Source organism: Amphibalanus amphitrite, unplaced genomic scaffold (genome assembly GCF_019059575.1).
Source record: "Amphibalanus amphitrite isolate SeventyFive unplaced genomic scaffold, NRLGWU_Aamphi_draft 000017F_arrow, whole genome shotgun sequence".
Classification (NCBI taxonomy): Eukaryota; Metazoa; Arthropoda; class Thecostraca; order Balanomorpha; family Balanidae; genus Amphibalanus; species Amphibalanus amphitrite.
Window position 1 is genome coordinate 800,275 of NW_024881513.1, and position 21,157 is coordinate 821,431.

Below are 21,157 nucleotides of genomic sequence, written 5' to 3' on the forward strand. Positions count from 1 at the left end.
AGCGGACCCCTCACGTGCGCACGTGCAATCGATCCACCCTACCTGTCACACATGACCATACATCGCCAGGTGAGTGCCCCCTCCACCCACAGTCCAAGTTTTAGCTCAATCGGCCCAGTAGCAGCCGAGTTATTCCTAGTACAATAATGTGCTGTTTACAGTGGCAAGCGCTTATTTTCAGTGTTTGGAATTCCCCTTTGCGGGCGGTGCATTGCAGCCCATGCTTTGATAGCTGTTGTCAAAAGTTGAATGACTTGCCGGCCATAAGCCATCGATCGGATTTTGTCGAAAAATACCGGTAACGCTAACAAAACACGGTCGTATATTTGAGTCATTTTCACAAAAGTTTATTGACTTTTCGATAATATTTTGGGTGGATATTGGTCAGAAAAGAATGTTCTTTCCGAATATGTAGGTTCCATAGCGATTTATCAGCGTTTTCAATACGTTTTGATGTTGTAAAGGACATCGCGCTCCGCGCGAATCAAATTTTCAAATTAATTTTTCATTATTAAGGAAATGTTACGGATCATCACTTTTTATCTGCTATCCTCTGATTACACGTACATTTGCCTGCAAAATTGCACCAAACCGATTTCATTCCGTCAAGCCGTTTTCCAGCGGCATCGATTTTCACGTCATAATGCACGAAATCGGTCATTTTTCACAACCGGGGGTGCTGTCTTGCACGTGGCGCGTGCTATACTATGCAACCATGTCAATACGCTAGTTCCATCTCTCCTCTATCCAGTGGTGGCCACCTCATCTCGCTGCGGCCCCATGTTGCAGAGTTATTAGCGCGGGGAGCAAGCAGTGTCGGCCCGATTTCGTCCGATGTTCGGTTTGACCGTTTCCTGTGTTAACCCTATGGCGCACGCGAGCGCGTGCTGACGGCGCCTCCCTGGTCCGATGACTCCCAAATTTTTAAACAAAGGTCACATCAACCCACAGATTGTGCCCACAAAATTTCACGCCGATACGCGGCGCCTTTCAGGCGCATTAAGACACATAAGGCATGACAGTCGCAGGCACGCACGGACATCTTATAATTCATAATATAGATTCTCGACATTGAGCACAATACACGTAGCTGGGATCTACCTTGAGCTCTCTTAGAGCCCAGGTACCGCATAAGCGGCCAACAACCCACTTCATGGAGGTCACTTGGCCACATGTTTATCTGGATCAACTCAATCAGGCTCCATAACATAAGACAAATATTTTTTTCTGTTTGAATGCCATTGGTACTTAAATTTTCGACCACGCGCGACAAAAAGAAAACTTATTGAAGAGGATATTGAATGAAAGCATAATTTTATTGATTTAGGATCACCAGGGGTGGGTGGCCAGAACCTCCCGATTAGGACGCCAGAATGCGCGTAGCATCTCAGTCCATAATCTTGCAAGAAAGCTTCAAATTGTCTACCCAGTCGTAATTTGCATGCCTTAAACTCTTATGTTAGCTATTGTGTGACATAATACACCTTTTTGCGTTGTTCAATGGCCAATCGTCAAAACGATTTCGGCATCAGTTTGAACAAGCGTCATTCAGCATAACCCATCGGCGATGTGCATCACTGTTTGACGGTCGGCAAAACAGGCTGGACTCCATTTCAGCATTCTGCATAATTCTTTGTCATTTAGGACGTTCGTCATTGGAAAACACTTTTGTCAGATTGTGATAATGCTTCGACATTTCACAAAATGGTTACTCGTCGATGTGCAAAATTTATCGGCACTGTGCGTAAACATGACCGTTGATTTAAAACTTTCGTCAACGATTAAAATGTCAATGATGTAGTGCTTATCTAGCCATATTAAATGTTAACTTTTATCACACATTCATGGATGAGGCTTGCTTGCGACATGTTCCAGCGCAATTTGCATTTATTGGCCCCTGACCAATTAACCAATCAATCAATGGATTCCGAAAAAGGCAGTACCTATACGATAGCTGCGAGGAGACTACCGGCACAATATCGAGTAGGATCTAGAGGGTCGAGCGTCACACTCCCAAGCGTTTCGGTGCAAACTACAAAGCCGGCCGTCATCTTCGCGTCACTGTCCGAGCGCTGTCACGGGACAACGCCTCGGGCGGCGGTCGAACTCGCGGGGGAACGGCTGACAGATGGCGAGCCGGGCCCGGCCGGCCCACCGCCCAACACCTTGGTGTTTGTGGCGGGGTTGACTTATCAAACGCTCTGTTGCCTGTTCACTGTTCAATCAGCCGATAATATGTCAGCTGCTTCCATGTTGTACAATGTACAGCCCACCGCTAAAGTAATGTGTGGTTTTACCAATCTCAACGGATGGCTTTGACCGACGATTTTTAAATGCCGACTGATTGAAAAGAAGACGTCAATAGATAAAGTTGTAGCTGCAAGGGTGAAGATACATGTAAGCTATATTTAAAGTCTCGTTGCAGTCTGGCTAATCGTTCCTAGGCTTCAGAAGCAGAACATACCCATGACTGAAACCACACATTACTTCTGCTGTGGACTGTACCTATGGGCTATGGGCCTATGGCGCTCATGAACAGCTACCGATTTTTGTGTGGATAAATGACCTACGAGTTTCGCCACATATGCCTCGCACTGCACTGCATAAACGCGGTCACATTTATACTTCTCTGTAAAGGGGCGATCTGTTTTTAGTTTTGACGAAGAGGAATGCCGAAATTGTAGGTGTTTTGGTGAACGACGAAGGGATATATGTAGACGAATGACGAAGCATTTATCCAAATCGTCAAAGGTTTTGCGGGAATTCAATCAGTTATGGCGAATAGCGAATGTTTTACCGACTGACGATCTGTGGAGTGGGATCAGCATTCCGTTTTGCCCTTATGCTGAAGGTTTTTCCAGAATACCTCTCACTGGCGCCACCTATGTGCAGATCGGACGAATGGGTTTTGCTGATTGACCATCGAACAACGCAAAAATGCAGTAAAATGTGCCTTGTTCATATTAATCACAAATTTTCTGTATGCACCGTATTTTATTCGTAGAGGGCAAAAACTTTAACATCGCTCATTTCCAAATGATACTGAGGAAGCTTTTGGAATTCACGTGGGTTGTATAACGGAATAGCTGCTACCAATTCACGCGGTCAAATGTGAAAAAAATACGCAAAACTTCTTCAAAACTGCGATGGTCCATACCTCCCTGGTCTCCCCTATGGGAAAATTTCTTCAGTGTCTACTTTTTATTGTCTGATCATGTAGTCAACTAGAGCATCTAGGGGAAGTTGGGGGAATGCCGAAGACTTTTTTCTGACGCCCTTAGCACGCAAGGTAGACAACGTAAGCTATTCTTGTTGGCGTCATTCGAGAGGCCAGTCTTTTGCCTTTCAAACATACCAGGCGCATTTGATGAATTCGCATACCGTTAAGCGCACAAACTAAAAATATCAAAGAAGTGACTTTTTCGGCGTTGCCCCGGACTGCGGGGAAAGCCGAAAATGGGAGAAATGATCTACGGGGAATGCCGACATTGATGTTTTGCCATTTTATCTCAAACTTTATCCAGAATTTATCAAAGCTGACACGCGTTTTCAGAGCTTGAGGACGCGGTGCACACTGGAAGTTATAATTGTGTGATATAATAAGAAAATGCCAGGTAAATCATTCCTTATAGGTAACAGGCCGTTGTGTCGGTTGAAAGTGTAATTTGTGTGATTAAAAACACGCGTTGCTATTCTACAGCAGTAAAGTCCACGTAGCGTGCTTTTAACACGTTCGTAATCGCACGTTTTCGGCATTACCCCAGCCTGCCATACTTTCATTTGCAGGCCCATAACTTTTCAACGTCCTGTATAAATTTCAAATAGGCAGCACACTTATGCAAAGACATGCTAAAGATTACTTGACCGAATTGGCCAGACAAACGGTAGCATAATGAGTAAGAAATGCAGCTTCAAAGGCGCATGTAGTACAAGGGAAACGTACCTTGAAAACGCTCTTGGCGCCCTTACAGTCGAAGTATTCCGAATGACGACTCGTAACAAACATGCGATAATTGTAGTCACTTCAGCTTCAGAGCATCACTGACAGGTGGCATCCATGTCTTACGGTTTTCGAAATATCTCGAATTTCGGCTTTGCCCCAACTCCGGCATTGCCCCAACTTCCCCTATGTGATGACGCATGCAATCGACACGGTGGTCACAAGAGTAGCCAACACTAGCAGATAAATCCTGGCCCATGTTCGCTTCAGCTGTTTCACGGGTCTGTCGACCGTAAGCCTTCCTTTTCTGACCTCTTGCTGGATGATCCCATAAAGATTTTCTATTAGAGTTGAAACCAAACCGTTGCCAAGCCATACAGTATTCTTCCAACAATCAACAAAAGTTGCCTGCACCATTGTTGCGTTGCTTTTGGCGTCTTAAGTGGAGTACCTCTATGCCTGAGCTTGGCGCGATTGGTTATCAAAACGTACCTTTTCCTGATCATTCGGCTCAGGGCATCCAGTTCTTGTTTTGCTAGAATCATACCTGTAGGTGTACTCTGCACGAACGGTTGTGTTCAGGGCTTCAGGTGAGGCTGAACGAGAGCACAGTGGCTGATAAAGCCCAAAATGTTGAATTTCGACGGGTGTTTGGCGGTTTCCGCTGTAAGGCGTTATCGCCATCCAATGTCCACATAGTATGTTTTTGGTAGTTCATAGGGCAGAATGCCTCATAGGGCAGAATGCCCAGAATGCCAGAATGTTTTTACGCCCCTCCCCTCAGTTTTTTTGCAAATATCTCAAAAACGGCGGCGCGGCGCCGTTTTTGGTACACCTATTCATACATCATTTTCGCACATGTGAAAATTTCGGACCCGGATCGTTCAAGGTGAGGTCACCAGGTCACGTCAAGTGACCTTACCTCAGAAAAAGTTCAAAGGCTCGCTATAGCTACACCGACTGAACGATCACTTCGAAACTTTCAGCGATTGATATGAGTATTAGTATGTACGAGGGGCGTTCAAAAAGTTCTCGGCCCGACCATGAAGGAGTAGAGATACGACGTCGACTTATTGGACCAAAAATGTTCATTTAGTCAAACAACCAGCGTTAAGACAAAAACATTTCGCGCAGCGCTTCGCGAGAGGCCCCTGGGTCTCCACAGCCAAGTGGGTTTTGAACGCATCTGGCACGTCCAAGACGGCTGCTTTTGTCTCCTTGCTGTCAGCGAAGTTGCCACTGCTAAGAAATTTCCTTGTGTTGGGGAAGAGGTGACAACCTGAGGGTGCAAGGTACGGATAAAAAAGTGGCTGTGACAACAACTCGAGGCCACAGCTCACTGCTTCTCTGATCGTCACCCTGCTCATGTGTGCTGGTGCGTGGTCCTGGATCAGGCGCACACTTTTGGTCAGCTTCCCTAGTCTCTCCTTGATATATGCTGCTCGCTACTGTTATCGAAGGGAGGTGTAGTATTCATCATTAATTGTGCGCCCCTGTTTTGGAAAGTTGACGAGCAGAGCCCCGCCAGCATCCCAAAATGCAACCACTGTCACCTTGCCGTCTGACTTAGACACGTCGCACACATTTGGTGGCCTTTACTCAGTGTGCTTCCACTTGTGCAACTCGGTCACGCCCTTAGGGTCAACGTGTGACACCCACAATCCCTCCACGGTAACAAGTAGTTCAATGAACTCTTTTGGATCTTCGATATAGGAGCCAAAATTTTCGCGTTACGCCTCCTTTCGAGTTTGCCTTTCCTCTGGAGTCAGCAAACGGGGGATGCATCTTGCAGAGATCTTAAACATATTAATACGCTATCGAAGAATGGCTTTGAGGAACCTGATAGACACCTCCGCTTCTGCTGCGTTGTTCCAGACCAGAACATTTGTCATTTTGCACAAAGAAGTGCTTATTTTTCATATTTTCTTGAGTCAATGCTGTTGATGGCTGCCCAGTGTAGGGGTGACCATTAATGATCTGGTGACCAAAATTGAACAGAGATAACCACTTTTTGACGCTACTGTAAGAAAGACAAACCTCAACATGTGTTGGCACTAGCTTTTCGTGAATAACGTTTGGTGCATTTTTCTGCAACACATGAACCAAATCACTGTTCTCTTCTGGGTGTCGCCCATTCTGACCAGGAATGGCAAACTATGTTACGATTAATTAGCAGCCTGAATCAATCACAGGGCAGATTGGTTAATGGCTACGTAAGTGGACATCCCAATAACACATCATTGAACACACCGCGTTGCAGGCCGAAATTCCAACTCCTTCATGGTTGGGCCGGGAACTTTTTGAACGCCCCTCGTATAAAGTGTTAATCTCGATTTGTTTATATCTGTGACCTTAAGTCAGGTCAATTTTACGCCCTCTCCATTATAAGTCAATGGAAGAAAATTGAAATGCGCCTCTTTTGAACGAAGGTCGTTCAAAACACTTTAAAACAACGGTTCATAGGTAAACATGATACACTGAATCGGTAAAATACACCTGTGACCCCTCTGTGTACCCCTGAGGTCATCTCAGGTCATGAACGGTCACCTGTAGTTTATTTGGCAATAACTTTTCATAAAGACGTGCTAGAGCGGTGAAAAAAAAAACACGTCAAATGTGTTCAGCTCGACGATACGGATCGACTGATGTGCAACATGACCCTTTCCGGTCAGGTCACGACCTTGACCTGAGGTCAAATTTTCAAAATGACCTTTCAATGTCAACAAATAGTTCAATCGACGCGTCTCGATGAGTGGAACACGATGCTGCCAAAAATAATGTTGTGGCTCTCTTGAGTCAAATGTTATTGCCGAAAAAGATTTTTCGTGAAAACGGCTATTTTTACATTTTTTTGCCCTCTGGAGGCTAAACCGTTGACCTGAGGTCAAATATGAGAATAACAGTCAGAAAGGTATGTAAAAGAGCTATCGAATGCGCTTTTCCGCGGCGCTGTAGCTCTATTGGTTCCCGAGTTAGCCGTTGGCAGTTTCCAAAATGATTGAAATTGATGGACTAAATTTGACCTTAGATGACCGCTGGTGACCTGACCTAAAACATGACCGAAGTGCGTAGACCCGGGATCAGGGGGGGGGGCAGCGGGGGCGCTTGCCCCCCCCCCAGCTTGAGAGCCGAGGGGGCGGCGCCCCTCAACATTGAAGCAGCCAGAAAGGATCTTTCCCCCTTTTCCGGACTTCTTTCCTTCTTGTTAGTTGTTTCCTTTATACATCTAAACATCAACACACGACATTTTCCTTCCCATCTGAATGGTTTCTGCTGATACAGTATCGATTTGACAACATCTGCTTTTGTCATCCCGCTTTTGTTTGGGCCTGACCTTGGCCATAAGTTTGGCAGGCCAGATCTTATCCTGGACTATTTTAAGTCACTCTGAGAAATACATAACGTAAAACGGTGGTAAAATCGTTGCTATAGGTATAACACAGTTTACCCGCTACGGGTGTGAGGGAGGGGTGTAGGGCAATGAGTGCACTGACGTGGCGCCCTCGGAAGGCCGGTATGGGATTAAAGCTCAGCGACACTAAGGGCTTGTGTGGTGCCTTCGGTTATCACTTATCAGTAGCACCCTCAGAATCACCGGCGTAGGGCCCTCAGAGCCGCCGGTAAGAGGCCTTTAGAGGCACGGGTTAAGGGGCCCTTAGGCCGGCAGAAGAAGTCCTGTTGGGTGTCCTTAGAGACCGGCAAGGTACTGTCAGACGCCGGTGTGGGTCCTCAAAAGTCACCAGTGGGTGGCCTTTAGTGCGTAGGTGTTGGGGCCTGGGTCCTCAGAGCCGCCGATATAGGGCTTTAATAGGCACTGGTGTAGGCACTCAGAGTTGGGGGTGTAAAACCCTCAGAGAGACCGGTGTGAGCCCTCAAAGGCGCCGATGAGGGCCCCCACAGTTGCCGTTATGGGGTCCTCAGAAAAATAAGTGTGGGACAATCACAGGCGGGAAATAGCCTTAGAACTGGCCCCTTATAGGCCGGTAAGAACTCTCAGAGACCAGTCCCGGGCCTTTGGAGACCACCGAGGGGCCCTTAAAAGCCGCAAGAGGCCCTCAGAAGTCAGCGTGGGGCCCTAATGGAGATCTTAGTGTGGCTATTTAGGGTCCAAGAGGTGCTCCAACAAGCCCCATGGGGCCCCTCTGAGTCGAAATATGGCCATCGTTAGCCCTCAGCGGTCAAATGGCGCCGCAGGGCCCCTGGGACCCGAGCGTCCCTTTGGACCCGATGGGGGGGGGTACGTGTCCCCTTAGACCCCTAGCTACGCCACTGTTTCATATGCATCATGTCAGGTATTTTAGGCTCGCGGCCCCCCCCCCCCCTCAACTTGAAAATCGTTCCCGGGCCCCTGCCGGAGTGTATCGTCATTATTTTTGACACTCTTTCGATCTATGCTTACCGCGTGTCGCTACGTGGCCCAGGAGCCGAGTTAGAGGGGGCGAGACCTGTTCCCCCCCCCCTCCAGCACGACACGGAAAACACAGGCCAACAGCACGGTGCGTGTTAAGGCCACAATTTGCGCTGAACCTCACTGTTTATTTGAAAATGCTATGATATTGTTTCGCAGCGATTTATTTTTTAGTATTATTTTTTAATTTTTTTTTTTATAAATTTAGTCCGAACCTTTTGATAGGAAGGATTCACAAGGACAGGGCCACCGCTAAGCGAAGCTTGTTGCGGTGACCCTGCCCTCTACCCTCCGATCGCGCAATTCCGGTTCTATGGCAGAATTTAGAGCCTAAAGTTTAACGTGCGCACATAGCAGCGCACGGCCGGTCCCCTCACTGACTTCGCCTGGCTACGGCCTGCCACCAACCGCAACCATACCTGTCAGGAGGCCCATAAATGTCAAGCGCCCGTCGCGCTTCGAACCCGGACTGTTATAACCGGGAACGCGTGCTCTCACCACGCGGAGTCCAACGCTCTACCAACTGAGCTACGGGATTTATGCTGTTAGTTGTGTCATATTTTGCAGGCCAGAGGGCAGGTCGCTTTAAGTGACCTGGTGACCTGACCTTGAACGACCCCTTGGTCCGAAATTTTCACATGTGTAGAATTGATGTATGATAAGGTGGGCGGCCGCCGTTTTTGAGATATTCGCGAAAAACCACAGGGAGGGGAGGTGTTCAACCCCCCCCCCCAGCAGGGCGCGGGTAACGTGCTTTCCGAGTATTGATGCAAATCTGCACAGCAGCTTAAAATCTACGCTGCAAAACTAGAGCGCTGGGGATGTCACCAAGTGATTCTCCTCGACCTCGCGTAACTTTTACCTTGAATTTAATGATCTTATTTTTACCTCTAATGGTGGAAGTCATCATTCATTTGTTTGTACCACAAACATCGTATGTACAGCCCACCGCTAAAGTAATGTAGGGTTTTACCAATCTCAACGATTGGCTTTGACTGGCGATTGTTTAATGCGGAGTGATGGAAAAGAAGATGTCAATAGCTAAAGTTGCAGCTGCAAGGGTGACGATACATATAAGCTACATTCAAAGTTTCGTTGTAGTCTGGCTAATCGTTCCTAAGCTTCAGAAGCAGAACATACCCATGACTGAAACCCCACATTACTTCTGCTGTGGACTGTACGTGTCGCATTGCTGGGCTGAGACGGCTGTGTTGCGACGTTTTCAGGTGACTCGCTGCTGCTGTACCTGGCTGAAAACATTCCGAAGCTAAAGAGCCGCCAGAACCGGCCGGCCGAGGCGGGCGCCGCCGCCGCCGCCGCCGCCGCCCCGGCGGCCACCGCCGGCAAAAAGAACAAAGGCAAGCGGTGAACGGCGTGCGGTGGCAGGTCTCTACCTGAAGAGGGCTGCGCTCGTGTGGGCGCGTGGCTGCCAGCAGCAGAGGGGCGCTGCTCGGCTGGCTGCATTGGTGAGGGTTGGGAGTGGGGTTTGATCCTATCCTGTGTCCGGTGCTCATATGTAGCATCATTTCTTCTTTCCCGTGTTGTTTTAAAGACATGGGGGCGATCATTGCTTTCCGTCATTGTATACTGGATGTTGGAAATATATTACTACGCTCGAGCTAAACCAAATGTATTTAAATTCGTACCACGCCCTATAATCTAATTGGAGGAAATTCATGTTTTGTAGAGGAGATCAGCGCAAAGCGGACACGCTGGGCAAAGAGGAAACGCCTTTATCGTGAAAAGAGGATGCCGCTTTTTGCGCGAATTTTTCGCGAAAACCGAGGGAGGTGTTCCGTTCGACCCCCCTCTTTCCGTCAATTAGTGCGAGGATTAAACGTCCTTTTTCATGTGCTGCGTGGCTATCGCGAGAGCCTTCTGGCCATTTTTAATGTGTCTTTCCCCACCAATAACTCTGACCAGGGAGATTTTTTTTTCGCAGGCGGTATGCGGTCGGCAGAGGGAAAGAGGCAGGCTGGACATAGGTTAGAATGAACACTTTGTCATATTTACCCGCGCATGCACTACAGAGCCCCCCTCCCGGTTTTCTGCAATATCTCCTAAACTGCTTGATTTTTTTTTGTTGCTTGCTCGATTTTATTGAATATATTCACATATTTAGGCATTATACATTACAGTCTGGGATCGCTGCAAAAGCTATTCAGCTTAGAAAGACACGGAACAAATAGTGCATGGACGCGTTTCGATTATTAAATCTTCATCAGCATGACATAACCACAGAGAAAACAAGATATTCAGCTTAGTTCATGGCACCTCTCCCTCACACATACTAGCTCATTCACACTCATTCACGTCAAGAAAAAAAAACGTCGGATGCAAGACAAATAATGATCTTGGTGAACTTTTCATAACGAATTAACAGAAAATACAACTGAAGAGTAAATACACTTACAAAGTATAAAGCAGGGACCGCGGATTCCGGGGGGCAGGGTGTGCAACTGCACACCCTGGAAATCCTGAGGGTGTGCAAACACCTATTTTTGCACACCCTTATTTCGTTACGGGGGCCCATGCAGGCTGCTGAGGGCGATCACAGACTCTTAACCATCCCGGGCCGATGCTCGTGGGCCCCAGTTTGTCTGAGAACCCCGGGCGCCTAAATGCCCACACAGCTATCTCCTCAGGACCCCATGCCAGTTTCTGAGGACCATCACCAGCTCTTGTGGGCCCCGGGCCGATGGCGGAGGGTCCTGGCCGATGGGAGAAGGCCCTAGGAGCCCCAGAACGTGCTTGAGGGCCTCAAGCCGATGCCTTAGGGCCTACTCCGTTACCTAAAGCCCCATAGTTAGAGCTATCTCAGGGCTCCAAACCAGTTCCTGAGGGCCCTAACCGGCTCTAAGGGCCCATGCCGATGCCTGAAGGCCCCTCGCCGGTACCAGAGGGCCCACACAATTATCTTAGGGCCCCATGCCAGCTTCTTAGGGCCAGACCGATGTCCGATAGCCCAGGAAGACGTCCTAGGACCCCAAGCCGATGCCTGGAGCCCCACGCCAGTTTCTGAGTGCCCTCACCGGCTCACGAGGTCCCCAGGCCGATGCCCAAGGGCCCACACGGTCATTTCCTGGTTCCACGCCAGTTTCTAAGGGCCCTAACCGGCTCTTGTGGGCCTCGCACCGATGCCCGAGGGCCCAGGCGGATGCCCGAGGGCCCCAGGTAGGTAACTGAGGGCCCACACAGTTATCTCAGGGCTGCACACCAGTTTCCAAGGGCCCTCACCGGCTCCTATGGGCCCCAGGCCGATGCCCGAGGATCCAAGGCCGGTGCTCGAGGGCCCCATGTCGGTAACTGAGGGCCCACACAGATATCTAAGAGTTTCACACCAGTTTCTGAGGGCCCTAGCTGGCTCTTGAGGACCCCAGGCCAATGCCCGAGGGCCCCAGGCCAATACCCAAGGGCAGCACACCGCGGTACCTGAGGGCCCACACAGTGATAGCAGGGCCCCATGTCTTTTTTAAGGGCCTCGTCGAACTTCTTCTAGCCAAGGCCTATCTCTGGGTCGGACCCTATGCAGTATAGGTACACATGCAGGCCTCTACGTGCCTTCACCGGCCCTATCTAGGATCTTTCACCGGCCTTTGAAGTCAGAGGGCCCATGCAGGCTGCTTGCTGGCCGCTGGGGCACCTTACTGGCTCTTGAGTGCCTTAACGGCTCCTTTCCGCGAAGCCCTAGCTCAATCAGGGGTCAAACGGCAAGGGGGCCAAGGGACCCCCCTTATACGTAACTGCGTTCGTAGCTGGCAAAACACCAAGACGGGCGAGGGTTAATTTTGTATCGGGCAAGAAACATCAATCTCAAAATCTTTTAAAGCTCCAATCTATTTTCATTTTCTCCGACTCAGCTGAAAACGCTTAGATAAAATCAGCTGAACCAGTCCTGCGCACATTCAGTGTCCTCACTAGAGTGAAGACATGCTTGCGAAGCACGATGGGCCGGGCCAGGCTGTCTGGTTATGATAGCTCTGGCAGTACACATCAAAAGGGCGAAGCGTCTCGATCTCGATATGATTCTGCGTGACTTTGTTCGCTAGCATCCCAAGAACCGGATGAATACAATCGGACGCATCTGAATCTTTTTTTTTAATGTCTCGGATTATAATTCGCTGAACAAATCGTAAAAGACGTAAAAATGTGTTAAATCCACGCACTGCTGGGGGGGGGGCTGGATTTCCACGCCCTGCTGGGGGGGGGGGTGTTTGAACATTCCCCCTCTAACTCGGCCCCTGAAACACATCCAAGGCATTTTCATCGCTCCAACATGTCTCTATCAGAAGTTATAAGCGAAAAACCGTTAGATACACTTCGTGACCTGAGATGACCTTGGGGACATAACGAGGGGTCACGGGTGCCATTTTCTGTTTCAGCTTGACATCTTTACTCGCAGTTTGGTGTTTGAAAGTGTTTAGAATAGCGTTTGTCTAAAATAGACAATTTTCAATTTTCTCTCGTTGACTTGCCTATAATGGAGAGGTCGAAAAACTGAAAAACTGACCTCACCTTAGGTCATCGATATCGAAATTCCAAGGCATAGATTTTTTACATATTGTTGCATTTGTCAATTGCTAAAATTTTTAAAACGATCGGTCACTCGGTATAGCTATAACAGGCATTGGAACTTTTTAGGAGGTGAGGTCACTTGACGTGATCTGGCGACCCGACCTTGGGCTGAAATTTTCACAGCATGTGCGAAAATGATGTATGATAAGGTGTGTCGATGCGAAAAACCGGAGGGGGGGGGGTCAAACAGAAGGGCGCGGGTTAATTCACTATCCATCCAAGTATAATCCGAGCACTGCACCTTGACTGCACCAGTTCACTTTTTCTCTGCAGTTGATGCAAAGCCCTGAGACACCCATCATGTTTCACTGATCTTTTCTGGTTCGGTGTGTGGCGTGTGCGTGTGTGTGTGTGGGGGGGGGGGGGGGCGCTGACTGGTGAGGGGCCCAGCCGGGAGCGGAGGGGGGCCCATCCCCATGAAAACAGTTTGCACACCCTTCGAAAATTGGAATCCGCGGTCACTGGTATAAAGTATTCGTTGGTACCAACTAACTTACGTATAAAACATCAGGGTGTCCCAAAAAATATACCTCATTTGAAATTAAGATATCTCAGTGTCTGAGCATACAATGATCCTAAATTTGGTACCATATGAAAGCTTATTCCATAGCATTTTGTTTGTTTGGTATAAACTATTTTACTGTAGGTACTTAAAGTGACAGCCGAGTGATAACGGATGAGCAAAACCATTGCAATTTCGCTCTTCAACTATTTCCACGGTCGTTTCTGGGAAGAAGCTTTCAATTAATTTGCCGATATTTTCAGCAACTCAGAACATAACACTAAAATCATTAGAAATATTGAAACTAGGTTTCATTCATGCATTGCTAATTTAACAAAAATACACATCGCATCACATCCCAGTTAAAGGTTCAGCCGTGCTAACGCTCAAAGTGCCCTCCCTTTCGCTCGGCACACATGGTGGAGCGTCTTTAGGACTCTTGGGCTACGCGGGCACATGTTTCAATCGGGATTTTCCGGATGCATATCCGGATCGAGTTCCTCAGCTGGTCCAGAGTTTGAGGATTATTTGCGTATACCACTCTTGAGGAGCCCCTACAGATAAAAAAGTCAAGAGGCGATAGGTCTCTGGGGAGTGTGGCGGCCAGCTAACGTTGGCACGCTGGGATAACCGACGGTTTGTTGTCAATAGTTCTAACACCAGTAAAACGCCTTTTGGGCGAAGAACGAGCGAGCGAGATAGTGAGCCCTGCAGGCTGCACGTGCGGAGGGGCGAGAGGGTACTTCCAACGGGCTTGCGCAAAGCACCCTTCTAACCGGTCGCTAGCGGTGTACCAAATTTGAACGCAATCGGCCCAGCCGTTCCTGAGATCTGGAAGCGGCAATCTGCACGTGCGCACGTGCAAACGGGGTCCAAACTGACTTGCACGGCACCCTACTAACTGGTCCCCAACCGTGTACCAAATTTGAGCGCAATCGGCCCAGCCGTTCTCGAGATCTGGAAGCGCCCCCTGCACGTGCGCACGTGCAGTAGCACCTTAACCGCAACACATGGGAATGCATTGCCTGGTGGGTGCCTACCTGTATGCCAAGTTTCAGCGAAATCGCCCCAGTAATTACCGAGTTATTAAAATGGGAACAAATTTGACACCTCTTATTGTTGTATTTTGCACGTGCACTGGGGGTGACCTACATGCATCGAGAGTATCCTATTTTTGGTAGAAGGGATGCTGCTACCCTACAAAAATTACCGCAAGTCAATCGCCAAAGCGGCTGCTGAGATATGAGCCTCTCAAAATCACTACTTTTGCAAAACAGCTTGCACACCCTTGACTTTTCACGTGGCACGTGCCACGACGGTCACTGAGATGTATCAAAAGTAGTCAATTACGGGGTAGAAGGGATGGGGCTACCCAGCAAAAAAGACCGCAGGCCAATCGGTCCGGCGGTTGCTGAAATATACGAGGGGGTATCGAAAAGTTCTGATCATCACCATGAATTAGATGTGATAGAAATTTGATTTTTTTACATGATGTTCATTACTCCCTTACAAGTCACCACACACGACCGCAAACTTCGTTTCTTGAAACAAACATCGTTTCTTGAGATGCCTCAGGCGGTCATTGTAGGACCTTCGCCTTGTCCCGTAAATCACTGCTCCACCTCATCAATGACGTCATTTCTGGGCCTTTAATCACCGGCCATACTGTGGATTCTTCATCTCCTGTAACAATCAAGAGTCAGTTAATACCCGGTAAGGTGAATTTCTTAGATGCGGTAGGATTTAAGGCGGCCGCACACTGAGCCATTCGGCGGGCGAGATTCCGCAAAAGCGGAATGTCGCGGGCGACATTCCTACAGCGGCTTTCCGCTTGTTTTCAGCAGTTTACAGGACCATTCGGCGGTGCGATTTTCTACTTAGTATTTTCAGGAACTTTATGTGAAACATTTTATGATAAATATAAACGAATGCAAACAAATACATTTAAGCAAATACAATATTTGCTTATTTAATGCGATTATGCTATATTTCTGTACAATAAAGTTTTGAATATCTATTAATTTGACATAATTTCTGGAGGAAGTTGCAAAAAAATAAAGCTCGTGATTAATGTAAACAACCGTGTTTGTCGACAAATGCAAGAAACCTAAAGACAATTGTGGAGAGGCACATAGTAACCCATTATTTGAATAACCAAGGAAGTGCATAAAAACCATTTAATATGGGGAAAGAAGTGCCGCTACGATTTTTTATCAAGTGAAGTCTATTTCTCGGCTGCTCCATCAATAGTTGGTGAGTTTCAAGTTCCACAATTTCGGGTGTCCGCGGCGTCGCCGCGGAAAAAGCTGAGCCGGTCCAGCTTTTTCCGCAACTCCGCGGCTGTTCGCGCGCATGCGCACTCTACCCGCGGACAGCTAGCTGGCAGCGGTCGGCTGATCATTTTGTCGTTTCGGCAGCTGATTCGGCGTCCACGAAAGCGTAATGTCGCCACGGAATTGCGTTTTTGCGGAATGTCGCCCGCCGAATGGCCTAGTGTGCGGCCGCCTTTAATGTCCACATCATGTTGATTCTTAAATCGCAGCTCAGGACGAATGAGCGGGGGCGCTGTCGGTGCGGATATAGAGGATTCTTCATGGCTCCGAGTGGAAGATAAGGATATCTTTTCCAAGCGGGTTACTGAAAAACCGAGCGACGAAGGAGCGAGGTTTTTCTGTAACACGCGAGGAAAAGATATCCGATCTTCCACGAGTGAGCCATGAGGAATCCTATATCTTTCTATGCTTTTGTGAAACGGGTTTAGGCTAACTTTTCGTTAGCCTAAACCCGATTTTCAATTTATTTTAATTTACCCTAACTTTTTGGATAGCATAAATTAAAACTAGTGTATTTTGATAGGAACAGCCCAGATCCGAGTTTATACTAACTTTGGAGCACGTTAGCCTAAACCAGATTTACCCTAACCCGGCCAATTAAACGATTCTGTTAGTTCATATTTTATCCACCAGAGTTTGCTTCATACTCAAAGGCCTTCCTCGTCCAGTAAAAGATCTGGCAGCGATGTGCCACGTCGATTTGGAAGCACGACTGAGCTACAATTTCGGCGCAGCTGTTTGCACGCCGGAATATCTTTGAGCGTTATTGTTGTTGTTGCACGTGCAGTTTCAAGCACGTTTCAAGGATGGTGGTCGTTGTGTGTCTACAACAGGTGAGCTAAATATTGTTCTCCCTAATATTGATATATGATAGATCGGTTAAGTAAACAGCCAGAAGAACTCCACCCACCCATATTGTTGTCACTTGTCTCCTTGTTTTGTTTTGTTTTTCCACCTACCTTCTTGCAAAAACTGCCTGTAGCTAGCTTGTGCCTGCCATGACATGACTAGAGTCCATACCGGTATCCCTTTTTGATTTATCTTGGCGGCTATATAGTTGTGTGAAGATGGCGGATACTTGGCTCATGTGTTGTTAATGGTTACATCACTTTTCAATTTTCATTTTGAAATGAAGGAGCAGGGCATCCTTACAATTGTAAAACTAACCATACTTTGTTGGAAGCTGTTCTGCTAGGTTGTGCATCAGTTGAGTAAAGGACGAGGCTCAAATCCAAATATTGATCAACCAATGAAAGGTTGGAGTGGGCAGGGCCATGACCATGTAACGAAAAAGTGGATGTGATTTTGTGCATCCTAGCTTTCAAATGAAAAAATAAGACATTAGCAAGTTGTAATTCACACAAGGCCTGTACTCACTCAGCGCACAATTAGCTGGCGGTCCTAATGAAGTAAGTTGTGACTCAAGGCCAACTGACGTTTGACGGCAATTGCTGATCGACAGAAACGTGCCAGAAAAAGTGAGTAATTAAGAGATGGTAAATAGTTATTATTTGTATTAATTTGTTTACAATATTGTTAATTATAGCAAAATTAATTATTATTCAATAGTTACTATTTTGTATTTATTGCTTTAAAAATAAATTTCTTAACTTTTTTCATAGTGCCGATCCATTTATGGAATGGCCACTGGCCAGCTGATTGTCTGCCAAAGTGGACGCCCAGAACCTGCAAAAAACATGGTCATTTTCGGGTGAATGTGTGTACTTTCGTCAAGTATTACTCGTTAACTATCATTCCTTTGGTAATGGAAGCTTTTTCTCTTCAGTGGGTGTACTCAATACCGCAAGTATTGTCCCGTTACACTGAATGCACCCCGTCATAGCGGGGACTGCATTTATGCCCATATATGGTTATAGGTACAAGATCCATTTATTGATCGATCAATGTTTTTATTTCTGCCTCATAGTTTCCCCAATTGGCATGCTTCTTGTGAAACACTGATTGGCAGTGCTGCTAGCAGGTGGCAAAGAAAAATGATGAAGCTAACCACACACAAAAAATACAGCCAAAATAATGACTGTTTTTTATGCAAAGCATGCTAAAAGACAATCAGGAAATTGATTTTTTTATGGAGGCAATCTGGTGTCAGAATCAAACTATTGATTCCACAAACATTAGTTTGTGTTTTATTTTTGATAGTTTGGCTATTAACAAAATTGCATAGGCGTAGGAACAGGAGGGGCCAGCTACTTTTTGAGGTGGGGGGCCGGGGGCTTCAGGGCCTCCTGTAAGGGATTTTCGCTGGAGGGGGGGGGGGGCAGAGGCTCAAGGAGCCAAACCTAGGGTTCCCTCAAATCCTGTTTTCTCATCGGATTTAGGCCACTTATTTTTAGTCATAGCCCTGACACGATTATCTTTTCTTAACTAAGAAAAATAAAAATAGTAGCCTATCTTATCCATGGTTTGATATTTATTTGTAACCCTTTCACATTGCCCGACCAGGTGGTTACAAAAATGAAATACAAAGGAAATACGAACCTCCCAATTTTAATGCTATCTTGCTCAAAATTTTGCGCTGAACCTGAATCCCCTGTCAGCATTTGGGGCCTGGGGGTAGGTCTGGTCAGGTAAGCTCAGGTCAACCAGTGTCCAGTAGCTAGCCTAGGTGTCATGCCAGGTAGCCAAAGTAGGTGTCAATCACCACTGAAAGGGAGCTTCGTAACATGGGAAGCTTCGTAACATATTTTTTGGCACCAAAACCTCTCTTGAAAATGGATCCTAAATTCGACATCTGCAAAAAGGACACTAATACATGTTGAAACTTGAAAAGGTGAAGCAAGGTCATCTAAGCTCAGTAACCTTGACCACCTGACCCTAATGCGACCCTGACACCTACCATAAGGCATGGTATTACAATCATTCCACAAGTTTGCGCGTTTTTTTAACCCGCGCCGGGCCGGTGCTCTGAGATTCCGCGCCGGGCCGGGGGGGGGGGTGTCTGAACACCCCCCCCCCTTCTAACTCGGCTCCTGGGCCACGTAGCGACACGCGGTAAGCGGCAATCGAAAGAACGTCCAAAATAAGGACGAAAACACTTCGGTCATTTTTTGGGTCAGGTCAAAGGTCAGGTCACCAAAGGTCACCAAAGGTCAAATGTCCACTATTTCAACATTTTGGAAACTTCCAACGGCTATCTCGGGAACCGATAGAGCTACAGCGCCGCGGAAAAGCGCATTCGATAGCCCTTTTACAGACCTTTCTGAGTAATGTTCTCAGATTTGACCTCAGGTCAACGGTTTAGCCTCCAGGGGGCAAAAACTCCAAAAATAGCCGTTTTTACGAAAAACATTTTTTCGGCAATAACTTTTAACTCAAAAGAGTCATGACATTACTTTTGCCACCATCGTGTTTCTCTCGTCGAGACGCGTCGAATGAACTATAATTTGACCTTGAAAGGTCAACTTGAAAATTTGACCTCAGGTCAAGGTCATGACCTGACCGGAAAAGGTCATGTTGCATATCAGTCGATCCGCAACGTCGAGCCGAACACATCTATGGCGTTTTCAGCGCTCTAGCACGTCTCTATCAGAAGTTATTAGCGAAAAACTGTTAGATTCTGTTCGTGACCTGAGATGACCTCGGGGGCATAACGAGGGGTCACAGTTGCCATTTTCCGGTTCAGTGAGTCCATTTTACCTACATCTCGATGTTTGAGAGTGTCTAGAATAACGTTCGTGCAAAACAGACGCTTTTCAATTTTCTCCCATTGACTTATAATGGAGAGGTCGCAAAATTGACCTGACCTTAGGTCACCGATATCAAAATTCCGAGATATACATTTTATAGATAATGTTGCTCTAATCAATCGCTAAAAGTTTCAAGGCAATCGATCAATCGGTGTAGCTATGACGAGCATTCTTATTTTTTCTGAGGTGAGGTCACTTGGCGTGACCTGGTGACCTGACCTAAGGTGACCTGGGTCTGAAATTTTCACAACATGTGCGGAAAAGATGCACGAACAGGTGTGCCAAAAACGGCGGTGCTCCGCGCCGCCGTTTTTGAGATATCTGCGAAAAACCGCAGGGGGGGGTGTTCAAACACCCCCCCCCCGGCCCGGCGCGGGTTAAGACGCAAATAGTCTGAAAACGCGTCGATAATGTGCGCTAACACGCAGAATCGCGATTCTGCCATGCCATGGTCTCTAGAAACACGCCATAGGTCAAGGGTCATGGGGTTCGGGGTCATATAATTGTCATGATGTGTGTAATTTTGATTAGCTCGTGAATGCGAAAAGTTTCGCCGCGATCGGCCACCTTTTACGAGTTTTTTTTTTTAACTGAGGGTCATGGGTGGGTCTATCCGACCTCCCAATAAGCGCGACGTTCAATTTATCTCAAACACTCAGGGTATATTTTAACAAACTGACTGCGTCCCATTTGGGGACGCAGCCCCCCGCCTTTGGGACGTAGCCCTCGCGAAATTTGAACCACTGCGTCCCACACTGAAATGACAGGGTGTCAGCGGAAAAGTGCTAGCAAAAATAAGTAACATGCCTCGGTCTTTTACTGTGTAACAGATGTTGCTTTTCGATTGCTTTGTGCCCTGATTTACTATGTACCTAAGCACAAACATACCCTCTCCATTCCTTGTGCCTTGCTCTATCCTGAAGTCGTACACCTTGTTATATCCTCCCCTACTATACCCCTAGGGTATGTGCCCTGCCCAGTGTCCTGTCCTTACGTCTTGTACCTTGCCCTGCCCTTCCTTCAGGCCCTGTGCCCCGCCCTGTCCTGCCCTCAAATCCGATACCTTATATACTCTGCCTTGAAGTTGTACGCGCTGTCTTCCCATCTTTACGCCCGTGCCCTGTCCTCTCCTAGTTTGAGGCCCTGTGCCCTTCTCTGCCCTCAAGCCTCGTACACTTGTCCTGCCATCAGACCCCGTGCCCTGCCTTGCCCTCAGGTGCTGTGCCCTGTCCTGCCATCAGGTCTTGTGCCTTCCCATGCTCTCGTGCCCCGGCCCAGCGTCCTTCCTCAAGCCTGATGCCTTGCCCTGCCTCAGGCCCCATGTGCATGCCCTGCCCTCAGACCCTGTCGTATTCTGCCATTAAGCCTTGTGCATTGTCTTGCCCTCAGACCCCGCCCTCGCACTAAGCTGCTGTGCTCTGCCCTGTCATCAGGCCTTGTGCTGTCCCATGCCATCAGCCCTGTGTCCTACTCTGCCCTCAAGCCTTGCACACTGCATTTCCCTAAGGTCTCGTGTCCCACTGCTCTCAGGCGCTGTGCCCTGCCCTGCTATCAGGCCTTGTGGTGTCCCCCGTCCTCAGGTCCCGTGCCGTTTCCCGTCCTCATGCCCTTACCTGTCCTCACAACCTGTGCTTTGTTCTGCCCTCATGCCCTGAGCCTTGTCTTGCCCTCAGGCCCTATACCCTGTCTTGT

At 47.7% G+C, this 21,157-nt stretch overlaps 1 protein-coding gene across 1 annotated transcript in view; it reads left to right on the forward strand.

Annotated features, from left to right (window-relative positions):
• LOC122387543 (signal recognition particle 19 kDa protein-like) overlaps positions 1–9,972 on the forward strand; it is a 36,130-nt gene extending 26,158 nt beyond the window's left edge. The window contains exon 4 of the mRNA XM_043377838.1: positions 9,575–9,972. Coding sequence (XP_043233773.1) covers positions 9,575–9,717 — 143 coding nt within the window. The 3' untranslated portion in view covers positions 9,718–9,972. The remainder of the gene's footprint in view (positions 1–9,574) is intronic.
• Positions 9,973–21,157: the final 11,185 nt, after the last annotated feature.